General features: G+C 38.0%; 2 protein-coding genes across 2 annotated transcripts in view; one reads left to right on the top strand and one right to left on the bottom strand.

Annotated features, from left to right (window-relative positions):
• The first annotated feature begins 656 nt into the window (after nucleotides 1–656).
• uts1 (urotensin 1) lies at nucleotides 657–1,157 on the top strand. Its single transcript, XM_052025420.1, has one exon. The coding sequence runs from the start codon at nucleotides 657–659 to the stop codon at nucleotides 1,155–1,157; it is 501 nt and encodes a 166-aa protein (XP_051881380.1).
• Nucleotides 1,158–6,403: 5,246 nt separating this feature from the next.
• Nucleotides 6,404–24,317, bottom strand: part of trim54 (tripartite motif containing 54) — a 35,840-nt gene continuing 17,926 nt past the window's right edge. Inside the window, exons 6-10 of the mRNA XM_052025419.1 lie at nucleotides 15,733–15,966; nucleotides 15,601–15,623; nucleotides 13,777–13,901; nucleotides 7,087–7,173; nucleotides 6,404–6,417 (exon numbers count right to left, since the gene is read on the bottom strand). Coding sequence (XP_051881379.1) covers nucleotides 6,404–6,417; nucleotides 7,087–7,173; nucleotides 13,777–13,901; nucleotides 15,601–15,623; nucleotides 15,733–15,966 — 483 coding nt within the window. The remainder of the gene's footprint in view (nucleotides 6,418–7,086; nucleotides 7,174–13,776; nucleotides 13,902–15,600; nucleotides 15,624–15,732; nucleotides 15,967–24,317) is intronic.

The following is a 24,317-nucleotide window of genomic DNA, read 5'->3' as shown; positions in this document are numbered from 1 at the left end:
CAAAGTTCTGCTGCCAACTTTGCCCTCTTTTGGGGACAGGAGGTAAACACTAAGCTGTCTGAGGCTTACTTGTAACAGAGATTTGTTGCCTGTAATCCATATGCAGGAGAACAAGATCATTCTGTGCTCCAGACTGGATGTTGGACTAGGAAGACCTGGTCAAAATAGATGTGCAAATTAGTGCAGTATGTATATATAAAATACGTAGAGTCATGAGTAGCAACTATTGTATAAAACTTTTGAATTCTAACTTTGCAATCATAAGGAATAATTTAAATACCAGCTATATTAATTAAAATATTCTCAATCTTACATAAACAAATGAGAGAATGTAAAACAAAAGATATAAATTTAATTCCCCTTTCCACAGTGAATGCTAAATAAAAGGATGAGGTTTGATTTTGGCTTTTAAAATGATACATAGTTCAAGAAGCTGTACATTTACCACCCAAAATTATTAACGATTAGATGTCAGCTAGAACTAATTTCATTATGCACAGAAATGTGCTACTCCTGTTAAAGGTAGAACCGAAGAGTTTACAAGGGGAACACCTCAGTGTAAATCATCTGTGGGTTCCCCTTATTAAGTGCTGCCATACCTAATGAAGTCAGATTTTACTTTAACTCTTGTCTTTGCTTTCAGATTTCCAGCCACCATGACACCAACACCCTTGATTTTCATTGCAGCCTGTTTACTACTGGTCACCCACATCTCTCCTGCTGTGTGTCGTGCTGTAGATCTGAGTATTTTCGACAGACTGGATTCCAATGCCAGCACAGCTACTGATGAAGGAAATGATCAATTTCTTTCCTACATTCTGAGGGAGAAGTTACTCCAACTTTTGGGGCAGAATCCAAACTACATGAAGATTCACTCTCAATCATCCTTGGATCAGATTCTGAATGAGATCCTTGATAAAGAAGCCAGTCACCTCCTGCATGAACTTTTCCCAAACACTGAAACACCTGTGTCCACTCAAGAAGCAGACCTTGATATGGTGCCAGCTTTTGCTGAACGCTCAAAGAGATCTGAACCAGTCAATTCCCTGGATCTCACATTTCACCTCTTGAGGGAAATGATTAAGATGGCTAAGAATGAGAATCAATGGATACAGGCAGAGAAAAATCGGAAAATTATGGATGCTATTGGCAAGTGATATACATATAGAAAGTAGCAATGTAACTTGTCAAATTAGAGGTTTAATTTTTTTCAAAGATTTTATCATGTGGATCGAAAGTCATTAACGAAACTGCTAACCAAATCTGTCTTTTAAACTTGTGTAAATCCAAAAGATGTTCTATTCAAAATTTATCAAATAAATAGAATATTCATGAAATTGTGCAGCATCAGATAGTTGTCATTTTATATAAGCATTATTTTAACTAACACATTTTTCAGAGGGGATGGCTACACAGAAAACAGCTTAGGAGTGAAAGGCTACTGCTATGAATTTGGATGTATGAAATTGAAAGAATTACAAATTAGAAAATCATATCTTCCAGAAGTTCAATTTATATTGGAAAATAATTTTAACTTGATTCTTATTCAATTAGTTGCATTGTGTGGATTCAAAGATATCATTAGTTAATTGATATCAATTGTTAGTCTTCATCAAATGAAGAATACTTAAGATGTCGTAGAAACATATATAATATATAGATAGATAGAATTTTGGAAATAAACCATCCACACTCATCCAATATAAGCATGATCTCACTGAGTGGCAGACCAAATTACCTACTCTATTTCTTATGTTCTTAGCATAATATTGCAAAGTACTTTTTTTTTTAAAAAAGGGATCTGATAACTTCTAAAAGAATACTGTGGAAAAGCAGGGTGGTTAATCCAGCAAGCTTGCTGAGCAGCTTGTAGGAAATGGAAATACCAATCATGTTTTGGACAAATGTTATCATGTATTACCTAATCCAATTTCACTCTACCTTGCTATTTTAGGTATGTACAATTCCAGCCAAACACTTTAAATCATCTAGCTGACAAGATTCATTAGTTTTGTCTCAAAATAATGTTTCAGAATATTAATGGCCTCTTACACATTTCCTTTTCCTGAGTCCTGGTCTCAATTTTCTCATTGCAACTCCCACCACTCAATACCTTTCTTCAGTAAATAGTTTAACATTTGCTTTTTATAGACAAAACCTCAATTCCTTGTCACTTATGACAAAGGGAAAACATAAGGATGAAACAGTTTGAGTGGAACAGCAATAAATTGCCAAGATGCAAACACATTTTTGCCAACTTGGTGACTAAGCAGATGCATGGACAAAAAAAGTAATGGGTTACAAATAATAGAATGTTGAATGTGACCCACAGGTAATCAGGTTTGCATTCTTGGAAAACATTTCATTAAACAAAATTTTGTAAATTGAAAAGAGTGGGTGAAATATTTTATGGATATTTCAATTCAGCAAAGACCTCTGCCCAAAAAAAGCTAAGAGCATTATAGCAAAGATGCTTAAACTGAGGAATTACTGTACCTGTTTCATACCTTAACCGATGCATTGTTTACTTCCAGCACATTGCTTATATTTTCACTGCAGATTTACACACAAGGTTGTTAAATTAAATGTCTGTGGAAAATGGTTAAAGGAAATAGCAGGTTATGTAGAACTCCTTTATAAACTTACTTTTCATTTGAATAGAATATCTCTCGTATAGAACTGTAGGGATATATTGGTTATCTGATACTGAGTTCAGCATGTGAACATCTGGTATTGAAAATATATTCACATTTTGGTATACAGTACAAATCATGAAAGAATCAAATTATTTCAATTGTATTTAATAATTGATAAGTGCACAAGTATAAGTGGGTACACTGAAGGAATCAAGATTATCACCAGATCTTTCTTCAACTTTGTACTTTGTGAATTTTATTCTGAGATAATCTATGATTCAAGCAATTTTTTGGAAGGCTAACAGATCTGCAAAAATCAATGTTTAATTATAAACAGATTCAATTAACACTTAAACAGCGAAACAAAACCAGAACTGACTTTACTAGTTAATACAAGTTAATTTACAAGTTAATGCCAAATTAAAGTGATGAACTGTAAAGCACACACTCACATAAGTGGTTTTAACCAGTGATACAGATTCTTTACTACAAGTGCAGACCTAGTAAGGTCTCAGTTACTGATTTGCAGATGATTCCTTAATTCAAAATCATTTCACTTAACAATGCCAATCAGAAACAGATTCACTATAGTCCTCATTCTAAGAAATATTCAATGAGCAGCATTAAGAGGATAAGAAAGGGAGTAAGCCCATTGAGCCTGCTCCAGTATCAAGTGGGGAAGAGCACATTTTCCCCACTCCCCCCCCCCCCCAACCCAATTGGTTGACAGACAATATCAAAGATTATAATAGTGATTAAATACATTTCTCACTTTAATCCAAAACAGCCACCTTCCTAGTTCCATGTGTGACCTCACCAAAGCCCTGTACAACTGAAATAAGGTTTCCTTATTCTTGTATTACTGTGCCCTTTTGATTTAAGGAACACCAGCACAATAATACCTCTGATTCAAAAATTTTCACCCAACAGTTGAGCCATTTTCTCTCTCACTCCCCAACTATGTCTCAGCTTTTCTATCACATCATATGATTTTGGAACCACAGAGAAGCTTCTATCAATGGAACATTATGTACTTTTCGTATAATTGCTTCTGATATGACAAAAATAATAATAAATTTAAAGTGAAGAAATAATACCATTTATCTATAAATACAATTGCTTGAAAATTCTAAACAAAATGCAAAAATATCCAAATGTTGCACTTTTTTTAGAAGGGAGATTCAATATTGCCAAGTTAATATTATCCTAATGTTTATAGGAGTGTTTAACATTTACACATTTTCAGTGATGTAATTAAGATTATTTGGTCTAATTGAGAAATCACAGTGCTGTATTAATTACTTCACACTGCTGTGATTGGTGAGCTAAAGAAAAGTGAATGCGATCATTTTGCAAACTTGTCTAATAGTCAACTTTCATTCAGTACTAAAATGTGTGTGAACCTTATTCCCGATGCAAATCAGTAGACTGCTTCATGGGTTCCGTCCTCAATTCTCTTCCTGTGACTTCAGTATTGACCTGAGGGAAACAACAGAATTATTACATATCAGTCATCCATGGTTCTGAGGAAGAATCCAAAATCATCTTGGAGTCTTTCCATTAAAGTTAATAATTTTAGGAGATGTTTTGCTAAATCATGGTTAGAGAGAATGCTGTAGGTTTGTCATTTATTAATGCAAATCTCAGCATTAAAACCTTATGATAAAGCTCGCTATAATGTAGATGAAGTCTTAAATGCACTGTTAAAAAAATATCAGCATAGGTAATTATACAAGGTTGAAATGATTGATCTATTTATTCATTTAGGATTATCTATTTATTCCAAAATGGGAAATAAAGCATCTAAAAATTTAGTTCCTTATTTAATGACCAGAGAAGGATGCTATTTGAATCTTGTGAAATAGTTCTCACTTCTAGTATTTGCAAGAAAAGCTTCATTGCCATTTTAAAATGGCCCTGCAACATAGATTAGGTTCTGACTGTTTAAAATTACTTGCTTAGAGGACCTATGCCTTTAGAGGAAAAAAAGGGTCAGTATAAAATGAACAGGACCAGTCAAGCTCAAGAAGCCAGATTTTGCCACATCAACTGACATAACAAACATCTTGCAACTCCAAAATCTTCAACCAACCATCTAAAATAAAGGTGTGTTCAGGGTTACTTTATACAATTTATTAAAATACGCAGCTTCAAGATGTATGAATGCTTCTGATGAGCTGAAGGTGATGAGCTCTAGTGATGAATGAAACAGCTAGACTTATCTGTTAAAAAAGTTGAGGGTGAGGAAGGAATGAGCAAGGCATCTATGTATTACCTGCTCAGTTTCTCTCAACAACAAAAACACTTAAAAGGCAATAACTTATTTTGAATTTTAGACACAGTAAGTATTTTGTGAAAAGCAAGATTTACAAACAACAATAAGACAAGTTGATAATCAAAGTCTGTGAATGGTCAGATTTAGCTGGTTTCTCAGACTTGCCAGTGGATGAAGAATCTCACAAGGTCATCACCTATTAGGGATTAGGATAAAGCCTTACTTCACCTAGGAGAAGTATAGGCCTTGAAGGAATTTTCACTCATAGATTCTAGTTTAAAAATAACATGAATGAGAAAATTAATTCTGTTATAATCAAGGCAGTGTGGGGAATGAAACTGACAGTGTGGCTCGCTTCAGGGTTGAACCACACCACGATGGCAAAGTAGAGTAATGCTCTGCACCAAATTTAATGGTTGATCTGATATTATCAATTTCATGGGAAATAATGAGCGTTTTCCTTGCAGGTAGGCTGATGAGAAACAGATTACAAGATCTATTGTTGTAAACCCATCTGATTTACTAATGATTTTCAAAGAACAAAATCTCTCACCTCTATTATGTCTCTACTACATGAGATTCTCAATGAAATGGCTTGCCAAGCATCTCAGTTGAGGACAAGTAGGGATGGACAATAAACACTGACCTATCCAGAGGTGCCCTCATCTCATGAAACGGTAACTTAAAAAAAGTATTAGTTGTACCTCCAACCACTGACAGCATCCCTCCCCGTTGCAGGAGGAAGGGATCAACATCTACTTTTGACTTAAAGAAAATACAAATGTTACAAGATTAGCAGCCAAAATGACTTCCTTTCACTTCTCTTTCACTTTATCCTACAATAGCCTTGACAACCAATGACTGTGTGCTGATGTTTGTGATACCCAATAATTTGGTTACCAAAATGGAGATACCACATATCCATAAAGGTCCCAGGATCAGTTCCAAATCTGTGCAAAATTAGTTTATCTCCAAGTTTACTGCTGCATTTTGACCCAAAACTGGGCTAAGGGAAAATAAAGTACCTAGGGTTCTCCTTTTTGATCAAAGTATTCTTTGGGCAAAGTTCAAAATATTCAAGTTCTAGCAACTCTCTCTCCAATCAAATAAATATGTGCTCACAATCTGGTTTCATACACAAACAATCTCTTGGGTAAAAGAAACCTGTGGAACCGTAACCAAGTAACACAGAGCGGAGTGATTTAAGATTACAAAATATGCACATAATAAAGATCTCTATTTTTGCAATTAATTTGAAAATTGCTGGTTGTATTGGCAATTATCTTGGGTTCAGTTTCAGTCTCCCATTATCTGCATTGGACAGGCACTTGCAGCAACATTAAAATATTAGATAAAATTATCAATTTAATTTGATTGAGATTGGTGACAAAGAACTAAGTAAAATGATAGAATTATGGGTAGTGAATGAATTTCAGCAATTGCTAAGGATTCAAATTCCTTTTAAGTACTGATCCAGAAATCAAAAAATTCTTCAAAGCTGTGAACCTGAATTTAAAACACATGCTGTCATTCATTTTTAATTCATCCAAAGATTCATCCAAATCTTATATAGATATGAACAGATGCTTTCCTCTGTATCATGAGGAACAGAGAAGAAACCAAGATTAGAAAAAAAATTCTGCAGGTTCAATTGGTCAATGAGTCCATGATATTGAACTCATTGACCAATATCATGAGTCAAAACACAAACAGATGCATTGTCATGGCTGAAGCATCCAGGACCCAGCATTACACTTCAAGCAGGCCACTGAAGAAATAGGTCCTAGTTCAAAATAGTCAGTTAATTTCAAAGCAATTATTTGCAAAACACGTTGAGGTGCTTCTGAGACCCGTTGAGAAAAACGTGAGCCTTGTTGAAAAGATGTATGTGCAACATTTGCACAGGGGCAAGAAGAACAATTTCTTTAAAAGTAGACAGTACGTGGACAGGGCATTATCATCGGAGCCTTTAGGAGAAAGCCACACCAAAATGGATAAAACATTCTAGGAGATTTTCTTGGGGTGATCTAAGACTGATTTGAAGGATAAAAGAAGGATGCTGGAAATTCAGAGGAGTAAGTGTTTTTGTTGTGATATTAAGAAAAATGAGCATTGGAAATGAAGATAATGATGAAGAAAAAAAAGGCTCAGCAGCTTTTAGTTTTGATTGCTCACCATCTATTATTTCTCCTTCCTCTTCAATCACACCACCTTCTTCTACTTCTTCTTCCTCTATCTCTTCCTCTTCTTCTCCTTGGTACTCTACAAGAAGGTGAAATCATTAGAAACTTCAGACAAGATTCATGCACATCAACTTCCTGATCAGATGCTTAGCAAAGTTATCAGTTCTCGAGTCAGAAGACACTAACAGTTGCCAAAGGACTTAACATAACCAGACAGATCTGTTGGAAAATTATGAAATATTTTGAAATCTACTTGAATTTTTTTCTGTATTAGTCCAACCATGGAACAAGTCACAGAAAATTTGGCAAGTAGCTTAAAATTGATGGGACTCAGCAATAAATTCCCTGCAAGTACCAAAACTCAAACCCAATGCCTATTACAAAAATAAATTTTCCCCCTCTCACCTTAAAGCTCACCTCTAGTATTTTATCTCATAATTTTATATACTTATATCAGGTTGCTCATCAGCTTCTGACACTCCGGAGAAAACAATCCAGGCAGCATCTTGGTGAACCTCCTCTGCATCCTCTCCAAGGTCTCCACATCCTTCCTGTAGTGAAGTGACCAGAACTGCACACAATCCTCCAAATGTAGCCTAACCAAAGTTTTATACAGCTGCAACATGACTTACAGACTTTTAGGTTCAATGTCTCGACTGATGAAGGCAAGTATGCCATATGCCTTCTTTACCACCCTATCTACTTGTGTTGCCACTCTCAGGGAGCTCATCAATGCACCTAATGGTCTTGCTATTTAATCTGTACTTTCCTTTTAAAGTTGACCTCCCAAAGTGCAACAATTCACACTTGTCTCGATTAAACTCCATCTGCCATTTCTCCACCCAGCTTTCCAACTAGTATATATCCTGCTGTATCCTTTGACAACCTTCCTCACTATCCACAGCTCCAAGTTTTGTGTCATCAGCAAAATTACTAATCAGCCCACCAATATTTTCATCCAAATACATCACAAAAAACAGGTTCCAGCACTGATCCCTGCAGAACACAACTGGTCACAGACCTCCAGTCAGAATAACGCCCTTCCACCACTACACTCTGTCTTCAATGGGCAAGCCAATTTTGAATACAATCTACCAAGTCTCTGTGGATCCCATATGCCTTAATCTTTTGGATTAGCCTACCACGAGGGACCTTGTCAAAAGCTTTACGGAAGTCCATGTATACACCATCCACTCCCTTATATCCCCAATGAAAAGACATGACCTCCCACACACAAAGCCATTTAAGCAGCATTAGACAGGCAAATGAACAGACAGGGAATGGAGGGATATAGACCATGTGCAAACAGATGTGCAATTTACACAGGCATCATGGCCCAAAGGGCCTATTCCTGCACTGTACTGTTCTATGTTCTTTGATCTATGTACAAGAGTAAGTGAAGTCACTGACTAACCATCAATAACATGTATGTATTTTGAGATGGTTCTAAAGACAATGAATTTGGTCTTCAATATAATTTAACGGGAGGAATTAAAATGCATCTTTAGCACAGAGGTCATTGAAAAATCTCAGTGGATGGTAGAGAGATGACTGGAGAAGGTCCATTTTGAGCTCCTTACCATCTGAAAGCCGAACCAGAGGGAATAAATCCATGGGACAGTCTGGACTTAATGGAATGGGATGGGAGAGACACTAGCCATGATTGGATAGGTAAAATGAAACTTAGTGAGGGGGTGTCAATGGAGTGTGCAATTGGATGAGGACAACTTCATCGACTGTAGGGAAAAATGCATGACTAAAATATGAACAGACCAAAAATAATTCTTTAGGAACTTTACTAAAATGACTTTCAGGGCTTTACACTTGTATTAAACATCTCTTTGCCAGTATTACTGAAGATTAAAACTGAATAATGTTGAATGAGGAAACAGCAGTTATGCTTACACAATTATAATTTTAGTTGTTTACAGGAAAAAGCATTAGATACATTGGCACCTCTTTCCCCACCAAAGAAAGACCACATTGCTAAGGAGCACATATTGTCAGAATAAATGCTTGTTTAACCTGAAAGTTTTCTTGACCTTTAATTTTATAAATATCTTTACTGCCTTACCAAATGTCAAATTTGACGTCCAGCTAATCTAACAAGCATGCATTTAGCTCACAACTGCCCTACTTCTATGAAGAAGAAAATTGTATCATCCTAGCATTCTCATTTAAGCGTAAATATTTCTTCTCTCCATTCAGCCTTGGTTACTGCCCTGGAGCTAACTGAACAAATGTGGAGGGCTGCTTTCAAAAAACAGCTACCTGTTGTTCACTTGAGCCAGTAACTAAAAATCAGGAGACCCTTTGCTACTCAGTGGATAAGACCCACCTGATATAATTTTCTGACAGAACTGTAAACAGGTAAACAACACACAACCTGTGAATGGTCACAATCTTTTTCCCAGGGTAGAGGAGTCTAAAACTAGAGGGCATAGGTTTAAGGTGAGAGGGGAAAGGTTTAAAGGGGATCTTTAAGGGCAATTTTTTTTCCACAGAAGGTGGTGGGTATATGGAACGAGCTGCCAGAGGAAATGGTAGAGGTGGTGTAATTACAATGTTTGAAATACATTTATAAGGATAGACAGATGGCAAAGGATTAGAGGGATACGGGCCAAATGCATGAACATGGGATGAGGCAACTTGGTCGGCATGTACAAGTTAGACTGAAGGGCCTGTTTCTGTGCTGTATAACTCTATGGCTCTAAGCTCCATAGATTTGCAAACTAGCTCTTACACTGGTGTAATATCTTGATAGCAACTTAAATTCCAAATGCGCAAGGCTGTGCATGACCTAATATTGTCCCTGAAAGGGTTAAGTGTTTTTAAGTTTTCATATTTTTGGGGGTCAAGAAACAAGAGTTCTCCTGTGGGTTCCATAAATTCATCACCACTCCGATAGTCTGCCACACCATCCCTACCATCCCACACTCCCCATAGCATTGATCTGTTGACCAGTTCAGGGCAGGAGTTGATTTATCAGCAGTCCAGGAAGACAACCCACTCCCACCACCTGCACAAAGCATCTATAGATGAGTGATAAATGCCAACAGAACCCAGACATAATATTCTTAATGTAAAATTATTTTGTACTTTCAGATTCAGTTGCAAAACAGTTGATTAACATGTACTTATTTTTATTTTCTGAAATATGTCCCTCAGTTCTCATTGAAAGGATGAATCAGTGGCTAGATGTGAAATCTCGACAGTTGTAGGCACTCTGTCACTGTGGCGAGGAAGCATGCGAGGGTGACATAGACCGCCTCCTCCAACCTGTCTTTCTTTATAGAACAGAAGTAGCTTGACTCGATTTGAAGCATCCATAGCAACAAACTGAGAATCATGATGATCAGATATTTTAATTCCTTTACTGCACAGCCATCTGCGTGCACTGTTGTGCAGTCATTTATGACTTCGCACACAACTCAAGAATAAAGAAGACTTTCAGAGTTTATATTTTCTTACTACATGGAAGGAAGCCATTCCATCAAGTTCAAGTTCATTGTCATAGGCACACGTTCACAGGGTATAAATGCCATGAAAATTAGCTTTTTACAACAGCAACACAGTATATTGTAAACAGGACAAACGTAAGTTAACATAAACTTAAATTAACATAACCTACACGACAAAATAAACATAACGACACTAGTGCAATTTGAAAGAGAGAAGAAATATAGTCCAAGGTAGTGTTAGGGGTCTTCAGGTCGGTTCAAGAACCTGTGTATCCTATGCTCTCTAACCTGTACATGAGCTACCTCCTGCATACAGATCCTCCTGCCTCTCACCTCCATTTGGGACAACTTTCAGCAGCTAACTAATCTACCAGCACTTCTTTGGGATGTGTGGGGAAACCCTCATGGTCACTGGGAGAACATGCAAAGTCCACACAGGCTGCACGGAAGGACAGGATCAAACTTGGGTACTGGAGCTATGGAGCGACAAAGTTGATTGGAAGGGGACCCTAGCAGGGATGATGGTAGAGCAGCAATGGCAGGAGTTTCTGGGGGTAATTCGGAATATGCAGGATCAGTTCATCCTAAAGAAAAAGCAGCATTCGAAAGGGAGGGTGAGGCAACTGTGCATGGCTGACAAGGGAAGTCAAAGGCAGCATAAAAACAAAAGAGAAGGCATGTGATATTGCAAAAATTAGTGAGAAGCAAGAGGATTGGGAAGCTTTTAAAACCCAACAGAAGGCAACTAAAAAAGCAATAAGGGGAGAAAAGATGAAATATGCAGGTAAGCTAGCCAATAATATAAAAGAGGATACCAAAAGTTTTTTCAGATATATAAAGAGTAAAAGAGAGGCAAGAGCGGACATTGGACCGCTGGAAAATGACAATGGAGAGGTAGTAATGGGGAACAAAGAAATGGCGGATGAACTGAATAAGTATTCTGCATCAGTCTTCACAGTGGAAGACACCAGCAATGTGCCAGAAATTTGAGAGAGTCAGGGGGCAGAAGTGAGTGTCGTCGCTATTACTAAGGAGAAGGTGCTTGGGAAACTGAAAGCCCAGAGTTCTGAAAGAGGTAGCTGAAGAGATTGTGGAGGCATTAGTAGTGATCTTTCAAGAATCACTAGAGTCAGGAATGGTTTCAGAGGACTGGAAAATCGCAAATGTCACTCCACTCTTCAAGGAGGGAGGAACGCAAAAGACAGGAAATTATAAGGCAGTTAGCCTGACTTCAGTGGTTGGTAAGATGTTAGAGTCCATTATTAAGGACGAGGTTTTGGGGCACTTGGAAGCACGTGATAAAATAGGCCGAAGTCAGCATGGTTTCCTCAAGGGGAGGTCTTGCCTGACAAATCTGTTGGAATTCTCTGAGGAAGTAACATGCAGGATAGACAAAGAAGAGCTAGTGGATGTTGTTTACTTGGATTTTTAGAAGGCATTTGACAAGGTGACACACATGAGGTTGCTAAACAAGATAAGAGCCCATGGTATTACAGGAAAAGTACTAGCAGGGATAGAAGATTGGCTGACTGGCATAAGGCAAAGATTGGGAATAAAGGGGGCCTTTTCTGGTTGGCTGCCGATCGGTGTTGAGTCTGCTACTTTACACGTTATACATTAATGATCTGAATGACGGAATTGAGGGCTTTATCGCCAAGTTTGCAGATGATACAAAGGTAGGTGGAGGGGCAGGTAGTGTTGACGAAGCAGGGAGTCTGCAGAAGGACTTGGACAGGTTGGGAGAATGGGCAAAGAAGTGGCAGATGGAATACAGTGTAGGGAAATGTATGGTCATGCACTTTGGTAGAAGGAATAAAGGTGTAGACTATTTTCTAATCGGGGAGCCAATTCAGAAATCGGAGGTGCAAAGGGACTTGGGAGTCCTAATGCAGGATTCCCTAAAGGTAAACTTGCAGCTTAAGTCAGTAGTAAGGAAAGCAACTGCAATGTTGGCATTCATTTCAAGAGGACTAGAATCTAAAAGCAAGGATGTAATGCTGAGGCTTTATAAGGCATTGGTCAGAACACATTTGGAGTATTGTAAGCAGTTTTGGGCCGCATATCTAAGGAAGGATGTGCTGGCATTGGAGAGAGTCCAGAGGAGGTTTACAAGGGGGGAATCTCATTGAAACCTACCGAATATTTAAAGCCCTGGATAGAGTGGACGTGGAGAGGATGTTTCCAGTAGTGGGAGAGTCTCGGACCAGAGGGCACAGCCTCAGAATAGAAGGATGTCCCTTTAGGACAGAGATGAGGAGGAACTTCTTTAGCCAAGGGTGGTGAATCTGCAGAATTCATTGCCACAGATGGCTGTGGACACCAAGTCATTGGGTATATTTAAGGCGGAGTCTGATAGGCTCTTGATTAGTAAGGGTGTCAAAGGTTATGGGGAGAAGGCAGGAGAATGGGGTTGAGAGTAAAAAATAAATCAGCCATGATTGAATAGCGAAGCAGACTCAAAGGGCCGAATGGCCTAATTCTGCTCCTATGTCTTATGGACAGCAGTAACGACTGTGCCACTGTACTGCCCTGCTAGATATTAACTTCTCACCAGGTATCCAATGATGGTTCTACAGTCTATAATCTAGTAGCGCTGCTCAGATGTGCCCTGCACTTACAAGTGGTAACAGAGAAACAAGAGGACATATGTATTTGTGCTGTCAAACATCTTTTCTTCCTACTGCTTCATCTGTGATGTTCTTTCCATTGACTCTAAGCCCTTTTTGCTTGGCAAAAAACTGTACCCTGTTGACTTCTGTAATAATATTGACCTTTTATACTGCCCCCTGCCCCCCCACAAAGAAGCTTGAGTAAAATCGTCAAATGTATCATTAATAACTTCTAAAATAAAAAAATTAAACTTGTTCAATCACTTTTTAATCAATATTCATTACTACATAGAGCGCTAACATTTTCAGAACAACAATGAGCATTGATAAGCAGCTTGTTTGTGTTTTCTAATAGTCTGATACCACATTTTTTCCCATTCTACATTTTAAGTAAAAATATTTGAGAATTAAAATATGTTGTAATGAGCAAAATACCAGGGCACTAAATCTAAGGAAATAAAAAACAGAAAATGCTGATCAGGTGACATCCATGGATAGGGAAAGAGAGCCAAAGACCATTTGTCAGTCCTTCCAGAATTTTCTGTTTTTATTTCAGATTTTCAGCATCTGCATGGTTTGATTTCCACTAAATCCAAAGTGCTTCCTTAATACCTGTTTGGAAATTAATCCTTTGCAATATCTGTTCAGCCCTTCCAAAGTTGACCACAAAATGATCCATGTTTTCATATCCAGGTTCTGTTCTCTCCATCTGGGCAGCTTTTGATGTATCGATAATCCTGAGAGGGTCAGTACAGTAACGTTATTACAGATAGGTTGGCATATGCAGTGAAGACTACACACCAATCCACACAGGATCCTCTATATGCACACACACCTCCTATTAATTGGAGCTGAAGTAAAGAAATTTCCACCTTGCAATATTATCAAGTAGAGCTTGAGACGATGGTTGCACTTAAAATCGGAATAATTTTCAGCTGTGGTGTGGTTAACATTTAATTGCTTACATTAACACAATGCCAATTCGATATTGATGGAGTTGGTATTAGGACAAGTAAGCCACCCTACTTCAACCTAATTTTCAAGTATATAAATTCAATGTTTAATACCCTCTTACAGTACAATAACATCCTCTTAATTTTTTGAAACCCAGTCACAGTAACAGCCATTTTTTAACAAGAAAATCTTACACCAAGTGTAAAACTGATTAGAATTTAAATATACGTAATTATGCATTATACTGTCTGCTGGAGATGTTTACTATTGTTAGATAATACTGTTGATCACATGTTTGGGAGTCAACCTTCTGATCGGGTAGCCATAGATAGTGCAAAATGCCTGGTGCCTTGATTGTGCAGTTGCATCTCAACCTTACAGTACCTTTTTCTAGATCCCCTTCTCTAAGTATTCCCCTCATTTTCAAGTATAGAACTAGCAGGTATGCCAAGGCAACACCTTATCTGGCTGGGGAAGATAACTAACTTAAGGTTCTTTATTTGTGTACAATACCTTATTTTCTTTGCTAATACAATTCTCTCATTATAGGGTAATGGTAATTATGTCAGAAGGTTCTCAATTTTTATTATAACATCCTAAAAAAGGGAAGTTTTTTTTGTCATCTGTATGTACACTGATGGTACTTATCATAAATGGTGCTTATTCCATCAAGACAAAGAGTTAGCAGGGGTTTGCACAGAATTTAAATTTGATCACTTTTGGAAGAGTATTTTAAACAAATGCACATTATGCATATACACATCAAAATACTGTATGTGTATTCCATGAATATCAGGTCAGTACCTGTGCCTCTTCTGGCCCCACACCCTGCAAATGTTTCATTAATTCGTGAGTGATGTTAAGAGAAGTGTAGTACTAGCAAAGTACACTTAAATGAAAAATGTACTTCCCCTTTTTAGAATGCTATAATAAACAGTGAGAATAACCACTGTTACCCTACAGTCAGAAATCATATTAATTAGCAAAAGAAATTAGAGCACAGGGATAATTCTCAGTTTCAAAAAGAAAACCTAATTTCTATCAATGAAGAACCATGCCTGTTTCCTCCAGAGTAAAAATCTTATTGATGTGCTGAGACATCAGCAACTCATTCCTTCACTCTCAATTGGAAGAGGAAGCAATAGAAGTGAAAGCAGCCAAGACCTGCGAAGTAAATACTTACAGACAGAGGCACTGCATGTGTGTAAACTGAAAACTTGGAGGAGTAAAGTCAACAGGTAACAAAAGCATGTGTAGGGGTTTCAGCAGAAGCTTAAGGTTGGGTTAAAGTCTGGCAACGTTATAGATGTGGAAATGGGCAGTCTGAGTGACAATATGGATAAATTATCCAAAGATTGAAGAACACTTAGAATTCTTCATTATAGAAGATCAGAGAATTAATAGAAATGAACATTAGCAGAGAATTATTACAGCAGAAACAATGGTGGTGGTTTTGAAACCATTCTTTTGAAATCGACTTACTTTTTGATCAGTTGCTTTGTATTCTGTGAAGAGAAGAAATGCATCAAATGACTTGCATTGTAAATAACAGTAAAACAAATTTCCATAACAGTATATCCTCAAGGAAATGCATAAACCAAGGAATAGACAGACCTGCAGGAACACTGCCATCTGGGGTTCCTCCATAGATTGCAAAGCAGTTTCTACCAGTTTGCTGGCTCCTTCCAGATGGTCTCCATGCTGCCTCATCAATGATCGGACATATTGTACTTTCTCCTCCTGTTCACGAGTAATAGATTGAAGCATTTCTTTTTTCCTCTCTTCTAGAATAGCATACAGACCATCAAATTTTTCACAAAGGAGTTGTTTTTGTCTTCTGCTGTTGTCCTACAAAAAATATGAAATATGAAATTCTGTTTATGACATGCATGGAACAGACTGGTAGAGTCAAACAATTGTGTTTTGTCATGGACATAAAATCAAAAACTGCACCGCTCGTACTAGATTTCCTGATGCTTACAATGAATTCCTTTCCCAAGCAAGATGCACAACTCATCCAGAAATGGTACTCTGCAGGAAGGTCTTAAAATCATCTCTTCCTATCCTGATCAGTGCATACAGAGTGAAGCCCATTTCTCAAACTGGTTTGCACACAATACAGAAATACTTCTGCAGTGGGGTTTGCAATAGAACCCTGGTCACTACAAAGGAAGTCCCCAAAATTTCACTATTAGTTGTTACGGACTCAGTGAAAGTCCCTTTAAGATAGAAAGTGTGTGTGTATGTGTGTGTGGGGCGTGCTTACGTCAATAGAAGATAAAGGACGTAATGACGTTGTTGAAGAAGAAGAAGAAGAAAGAGAGAGAGAGAAGGGAGAGAGACACCAGCCTGCTTGTTTTCTCTATCGATGGATGAGAAACAATAACTGTGTTTGCCACTGAATCCATGTATGGAAGTTGGAAGTAATCCGGTGGAGTTCACTTTGTTGCTGACCTGTAGAAGGAAACAGGTATTTGTGTGTGGACGACCACGGTTCGGATGCTTTCGGGGTGAGGAAGTCACTACCGAGTAAACACTGAAGTGTCGTTTGGGTTCCATCGTGGAACATTTGGATTTCGTATGTACTCTCTCTATGTTTTTCTACATCTACATCTTATCTTCAGACAACGGTGGTTGTTGAAGAAGCCCTTGCTCATGTTTCAACCTTATGGCTTGCGGAACTGAACTTTAAGAACCATTCAGGAACTGGGAGTTTTGGACTTTGTCACACACACACACGAAGAGTTTAGTTTTGGGGTTAACGTTCGAGGTTTAACATTCTTGATTCTAACATACTAACATTTTTACTTTTATTTTACGTATTATCAATAGTAGTGATTAATAAAATAGTTTTTAACACTGAATCATGCTCAGTGTGTTTCTTTTGTTGCTGGTTTGTGACAAAATTGGGGGCTCGTCCGGGATCTGAACCCGGGACCTCTCGCACCCCAAGCGAGAATCATACCCAAACGACACTTCAGTGTTTACTCGGTAGTGACTTCCTCACCCCGAAAAGCATCCGAACCGTGGTCGTCCACACACAAATACCTGTTTCCTTCTACAGGTCAGCAACAAAGTGAACTCCACCGGATTACTTCCAACTTCCATACATGGATTTCAATGGCAAACACAGTTATTGTTTCTCATCATCGATAGAGAAAACAAGCAGGCTGGTGTCTCTCTCCCTTCTCTCTCTCTCTTTCTTCTTCTTCTTCTTCAACAACGTCATTACGTCCTTTATCTTCTATTGGATGTAAGCACGCCCCACACACACATACACACACACTTTCTATCTTAAAGGGACTTTCACTGAGTCCGTAACAACCTCCCACCTAAAAAAAAAATTTCCCAAGAAAATTTTAACCGCGCATAGTTAGTAATGTTAATAATTATCATGCTACACAACTACAGACTATCAGATTAGTACAGATACATGTTTCCCACTTAACATCGAGAAAGACAATCAGCAATCACATTATCTTTGCCTTTAATGTGAGTTATCATGAGATCAAACTCTTGCAAAATTAAACTCCAGTTTAACAGCCTTCTGTTCTTGTTTTTGACTTGGCTCAGAAACACCAATGGGTTATGATCTGTATACACAGTCAATGGTTTCTGAGCGGTGCAAACATATACACTGAAATGTTGCAAGGCTAAAACAAGCGACAGTAATTCTTTCTCTATGGTGGAATAATTCTTTTGATGCTCATTAAATTTCTTTGAAAAGTAAGCTACAGGATGGTCAATATCATCAAGGTCACCCTTCTGCAACAACACAGCTCCTGCAGCTTCATCACTGGCATCTACTGCTAATGAAAATGGCTTTTCAAAGTCAGGTGTTCTGAGCACAGGATGGTAGCATAAAATGGCTTTCAGCTTCTCAAATGCTTCTTGACAAGAATCTGTCCAAACAAACTTTACTCCCTTCTTCTGAAGATTAGTTAGGGGAAGAGCAATATCAGCAAAATTTTTACAAAATTTTCGGTAATATCCAACCATTCCCAAAAATCTTCTAACAGTCCTCGTACCTGTGGGAATAGGGAACTCAGATATTGCTTGAACTTTTGCCTGAACAGGAGCTTGCTTGCCTTGACCTACAACATAACCAAGATACGTCACAGTGGCATGGCCAAATTCACTTTTAGCCAAGTTAACTGTAAGGTTAGCCTTGGAAAGTCTTTCAAACAACCTTTCTAACGCAGAGATGTGATCTTCCCAAGTATCATTCCCAGTCACTAAGTCGTCAATGTAGGCATCTGTATGTTTTAACCCATGAATCACTGAATTAATCATTCTTTGAAATGTTGCCGGAGCATTTTTCATTCCAAATGGCAAAACATTGTATTCATACAATCCAGAAGGGGTTACAAAGGCTGAAATCTCCCTTCCTCTATCTGTTAATGGAACACACCAGTACCCTTTTAATAGGTCAATCTTTGTAAGAAATTTTGCCTTTCCCACTCTGTCTATGCAATCATCCACTCTAGGAATAGGGTAAGCATCTGACTTTGTTACAGCATTCACTTTCCTGTAATCTGTGCAAAATCTAACAGTTCCATCAGGTTTAGGTACAATAACACAGGGCGAACTCCAATTTGAACTAGAATGTCTAATAATATCATTTTCCAACATGTATTTTATTTCCTGATCAACAAGTTTACTTTTTTCCACATTCATTCGATATGGGTGTTGTTTGATTGGTTTTGCATCCCCAACATCAACATCATTTTATTAATCACTACTATTGATAATACGTAAAATAAAAGTAAAAATGTTAGTATGTTAGAATTCAAGAATGTTAAACCTCGAACGTTAACCCCAAAACTAAACTCTTCGTGTGTGTGTGTGACAAAGTCCAAAACTCCCAGTTCCTGAATGGTTCTTAAAGTTCAGTTCCGCAAGCCATAAGGTGAAACATGAGCAAGGGCTTCTTCAACAACCACCTAATGGTGCCTGGCTAAAAATGTAGATGGGGATTACGATAAATTGACAGAATTGATACTGGTGGAAGACTTTAAAAGATTTGTCTTTGTCGAGGAAGGATTTTATGATGGAACCCAAACGACACTTCAGTGTTTACTCGGTAGTGACTTCCTCACCCCGAAAAGCATCCGAACCGTGGTTGTCCACACACAAATACCTGTTTCCTTCTACAGGTCAGCAACAAAGTGAACTCCACCGGATTACTTCCAACTTCCATACATGGATTTCAGTGGCAAACACAGTTATTGTTTCTCATCCATCGATAGAGAAAACAAGCAGGCTGGTGTCTCTCTCCCTTCTCTCTCTCTCTTTCTTCTTCTTCTTCTTCAACAACGTCATTACGTCCTTTATCTTCTATTGACGTAAGCACGCCCCACACACACATACACACACACTTTCTATCTTAAAGGGACTTTCACTGAGTCCGTAACATAGTTTCCTGTAGCTTTAGCAGGAGATTGGACTGAACCAAGGCCTGTCCAGCTCCTCAGGAAAATGTTGTGGGTGGTAGCTTCCCTAAAAGTCTGCTCATCCCTGCCAAATTTATAATAGGAAACAAGAACATCATCTGATGGATTTTAGGGCTAAAGTGTTTGATTATGGATACACATGAAACCATAATACTAATGAATATATAGATTCAATATTTGATAACAGTGCAGAAAATGATAATTCAGCTGCTCCAATGTAAGATGTATTGCACAGCAAGCACAAGCCAAGTAAACCCGGAGAAATTATTTTGATCTTCAGTCTATTCCTCTTGGGATAGAAAGGAAAATAAGAAGCTTCAAGTTTATATTCTGAAATTCCTGCTGGAAAATGTAGAAGTGGGCAAGATGAGGTATAGCCTTGATGCTCACAAATAGACCGCCAACTCTATCATGGCAAACATATCAACAAAGGCCTCTTTCCCTTGAATACATGCAAACATACAAATTAGTAACCAAAGAGGCCACTCGGCCCCTCAAGCCCACTTCACCATTCAATAAAGTCATAGCTGATTTTTGACTGTTGATTCAGCCAGCTGGGATTGAATCCACCCTGGTCTCTAAGGATGAAATTCTCCACACTATCCTGGCTTTAAGACTGTACATATAATGTGTGATCAGTTTAATTCCTATGGAGCATGAATACACAGCACACCCAAATTCAGTTTAGTTCCTCTGGAGCATGAATACACAGTACACCCCAATTTAGCTCCAATGGTCATTGGACTTCCAAACTTACAAAACAAGGTTATAAAATGGTTCAGTATTGGCTTTTCTCCAGAGGCTGGAGCTGAAGGACCTCATTAAGATGAACATAGGGGAGATTGGTTCACACTCCAACCCGATGACCTGGGTATGTCCCATGGTAAAGTTGAGTGTTAAGTACGAAATACTTCTACCACCAAAGCCCCTGTATTTCACAAAAAATACACAAGTATTTTTGTCAGGTACCTTTAGGAGGAAAATTGGAAGAACAAGTAATGATAAGCTTTTTAGAAAGAATAAGCAATATATTTATTCAGACTGTAACTAAAAAACAAAATCATTGAACACTTCAAAAGACCAAATGCTGCACAGGGTTCCTTGCTTTCCCAAATTTTCTCTGACCGAAGTGGACAACATGTTCAGGCCTAATCGGTTTGTTACTACTAAAGCAAAAGCAAACCCAAGGAATTTTCAGAGCCAAAATATTTGATTGTGAAAATATATGAATCACATGAACAATATTAAAATAAATATTTGGCTCAAATATTTGGTTTCAATAGAAGCAATAATTTAACCTTTTCAATGGCAAATAGTGCAATGCAGAGGATCACTTCAGACAAGAGGTTGTGGAAAAAAAACTATAGAGGTCCTACTAACGCTGGGCCATTTCTCTGGGAAGGTCCAGTTTCCATTGCTGGCAAGGCCCAAAACCAATGGTGGTATCTGCCCATTTCACCTTAGCTACACCAGTGTATACCTCATGAAGTCCAATGGGTCAGCACAACTTTTTGTATGTTTCCCAGCTCTCAGGCTGGAAGCCATCCCAGTAAGCCTGGACAGAAAGCCAAGTTCAAGCACAGTGGCTCCATTCAAATGAATCGGAGAAAACGGCAGCTGGGGGAAAATAAGTGGAGGCTTTTTTTAAATACTCAAATTAGTTTAGATATTTTAAATATGTCAATATTTTTTGAATGTTTTTTAAACTGTAAGAATAGTCAATTTTATTTTTTTAACATTACTTTAGGAAAGGTCCCCAGTGTCATTCACAATACTAGTGACACCATTGACAGCTAGTGAGCAAGGTCAGACTGTTTGCCATTGTTGTTCTATTACTACAGTGGGCAGCCAGTACTAGTACTACCTCTACACTCCACTCAACCGTGAAGGTTCAGGCAGCTGGGCTCCCAGATGACTACACCCTGGGCCATCTTAGAAGAAAGTGTGTCTGAGGATAGGCAGTCAGCAATCTCAGGGTAATGGAACATCCACCCAATATAGTATAGCAAGATGAAATCTTCTATGATGGGATTTCTAACCCAAATTGAACATACAATGTCAATGTCATTCTCCCATGAGAGGAGAGATGGTAAATGCAGCATCCTGTGTAGTTCTGAATCAATGTGCAAACTGAATTTTGGATTTTTGCATTGATCCTTCATGAAAGTATTTTCTCATTTTACTATTAAGAAATGGCTAAGGTGGATGACATACTTGAGTACTGTAGATTCTTTTGACAGTATGTGTTAGTCATGAGTCAATAACTTCAAAATGGAGGCAAGTATCTAAAGACTCAACTTCAGACAGCATGTTATGACTGAATTTAGTGTAGAACACTATTAAAATAAATATATTTCAGTAATTCTATGATAAAAATCCAAATTCCATTGTGTTTACAATAATTTTGTTAGGGTTTCAATAGTTTCTGAGCCTACCAATGTCTAATCCAAAAATATTTTTTGTTGCTGTAGCAGCTCTCTCCACAAGGATTCATATTGCTCAAGGCTGCAAAAGTTCAGATGTGCAATATTACACACAGAATCACATCAAGTGCAACCCGAACAGTTCGCAAATTGGAAATGTGGCCACCTAACAATATATTTAAATAAAATCATAGGCCAACCAAGGGCAATGTTTAGTTAAACCAGGGTGTTTAATTCAACCATTCAGATTTCTCTGCAAGGTGCAATGATATTGCCGCGAACCAAGTTCCCACACTGGAGAAGATGCCTGCAGCCCACAGTAGTCGGCAAATCCATCCCACCAGTCTCCTAATCCCTCATTTGTATGTACGGGCTGTACATAATCGGGGTTTGTAACCTGGGGAGGAGCTATGTCACTTTGTCTGGTAAACAAATGCAGACTTTTTTTATTTTGTATCCTAGTTTATCTGTATAAATTACAGGCACAAGAAATGAATTGGCAAATTAATTTCTTTAAGGTAATAGACTTAAAAAAAAAGGAAAATGTTTTTAAAATGTTTTATTTGACAATATTGAAGTAAAAGACTACCACTTGACTTTTTCAAAATTCTTAGTTTTCATTGTGTTTCTCTCCAAAGCACATTTTATATTCATTGTAACCAATTATGTATTAATAATTTCTTTCAAAGTACAATGGTTATTAGAGTCCAAATTCCATCACCTGGACCTAATATTGTCACAGCAATAAAGTCCTTAACTGCTTTTGCAGCTGCTAACCAGCGACCTGGTTGGAAGGTTTAACATGAATATCTAGCAAGATCAGGATTTTACTTCCTTATGATGTTCTACCTTTCTCTGTTTTGGCCCTCATATAAAAGCCAAAGAGCTGGAGGGCCTTTTTTATTATCGTGCCCTCATAATGCTTCTCAGCTTCACGTGGAAAGTGCTTTAACATGATTCCTCACTCTAGTCTTTCTTTTACGACAGGTGATAATATTGATAATTAAGATCAACTGCTTGTGCCAGGCAGATTTATACTGGTTTTATGCACCAAGTATTCTAGACTTACCTGAAACACATGTATCAATACACTTTAATTATGTGCTTTCGTGAACAAATATAAATTTCCAATCAGGAACCACTGAGCCCAGAATAAGTACTACCTGACAATCATTACAAACATCAACAACTCATCATCTATCAGGCTTTATTAAGCTGAACAATGACTCATGGTTCAATGCCAGGTACAGCAGGAAAATCTGTCATGAGCTCAAAATGTAATTTCTTTATTTTAGCAGTGAGCACACTGCAGAAGACTTCACCAGCTGTAAAGTGTTTTTGGACATCCTGCCACAAAAGGACTTTTAAAGATACAAGTTTTACCACCACAACCACCACAACCACCGCCCCCCCCCCCCCCCCCACCCCGCCAATAATAAGCAATGGATTGTAGGGTTTGGAACATCTTCAAATGCTATGCTGGAGATTATAAAATCAAACAGAACATGAAGCAACCACATTGAGTACTGAACAATAGTGCTGTCACAGGAAATTAATGCAAACATGTTAATCAATGCATCAGAGTATTTATCAAACTATAGTAACCCCATTCTGTGGACAAAAAGATGTTAATATTGCATTAAATATCAATTCCAAAAAAGGAAGACCAGAAGTATTATTCATATTAAAATGTGTTTTAAAAATGTAGCCAATTTGGCCAAGGGAACTAACAATTTCAAGTCTGCTGATGAAACAAAACTAAGTGGGGCTGTGAGTAGAGATGAGAATGCAAACATATTTCAAGGGGATGTGTACAAGCTGAGTGAGAGGAGAGCAACATATCAGGTGGAGTACAATGTGGAAAATTTAGTGTTATCCTCTCTGTTAGAAATGCTGAGTATTTTTTAAATGGCAAGAGACTGGGAAATATTGATGTTCAAAGGGGTCTGCGTGTTGTTGTACTCAAGCCACTGAAAACTAGTATGCCAGGAAGCAGGCCATTAAGAAGGTAAATAGTGTTCGCCTTCAATGCAATAGAATTTACATTGAGTAGTAGACATTGCACTATAACTACATTGGGCCTTGGTGAGACCACACCTAGAATACTGTGTACAATTTTGGACTCCTCACCCAAAAAATTTATACACCAGCTATAGAGGGAATGTGCTGAAAATTCATCTGACTGGTTCCTGGGATGCCAAATAACGAGAGACTGGACAACGAGAGAATGTCTGCCATTCTCTAGAATTTAGAGGAATGAGAAGTGACCCCATTGAAAAAACAAAATTCTTTGTGATTTTCCAGAACTGATGCAGGGGGGTTG

The sequence above is a fragment of the Pristis pectinata genome, chromosome 10 (genome assembly GCF_009764475.1).
Source record: "Pristis pectinata isolate sPriPec2 chromosome 10, sPriPec2.1.pri, whole genome shotgun sequence".
NCBI classification, from domain to species: Eukaryota; Metazoa; Chordata; class Chondrichthyes; order Rhinopristiformes; family Pristidae; genus Pristis; species Pristis pectinata.
Note: the sequence above shows the minus strand (reverse complement) of the source record. Positions and strands in the feature narration are given on the sequence as shown.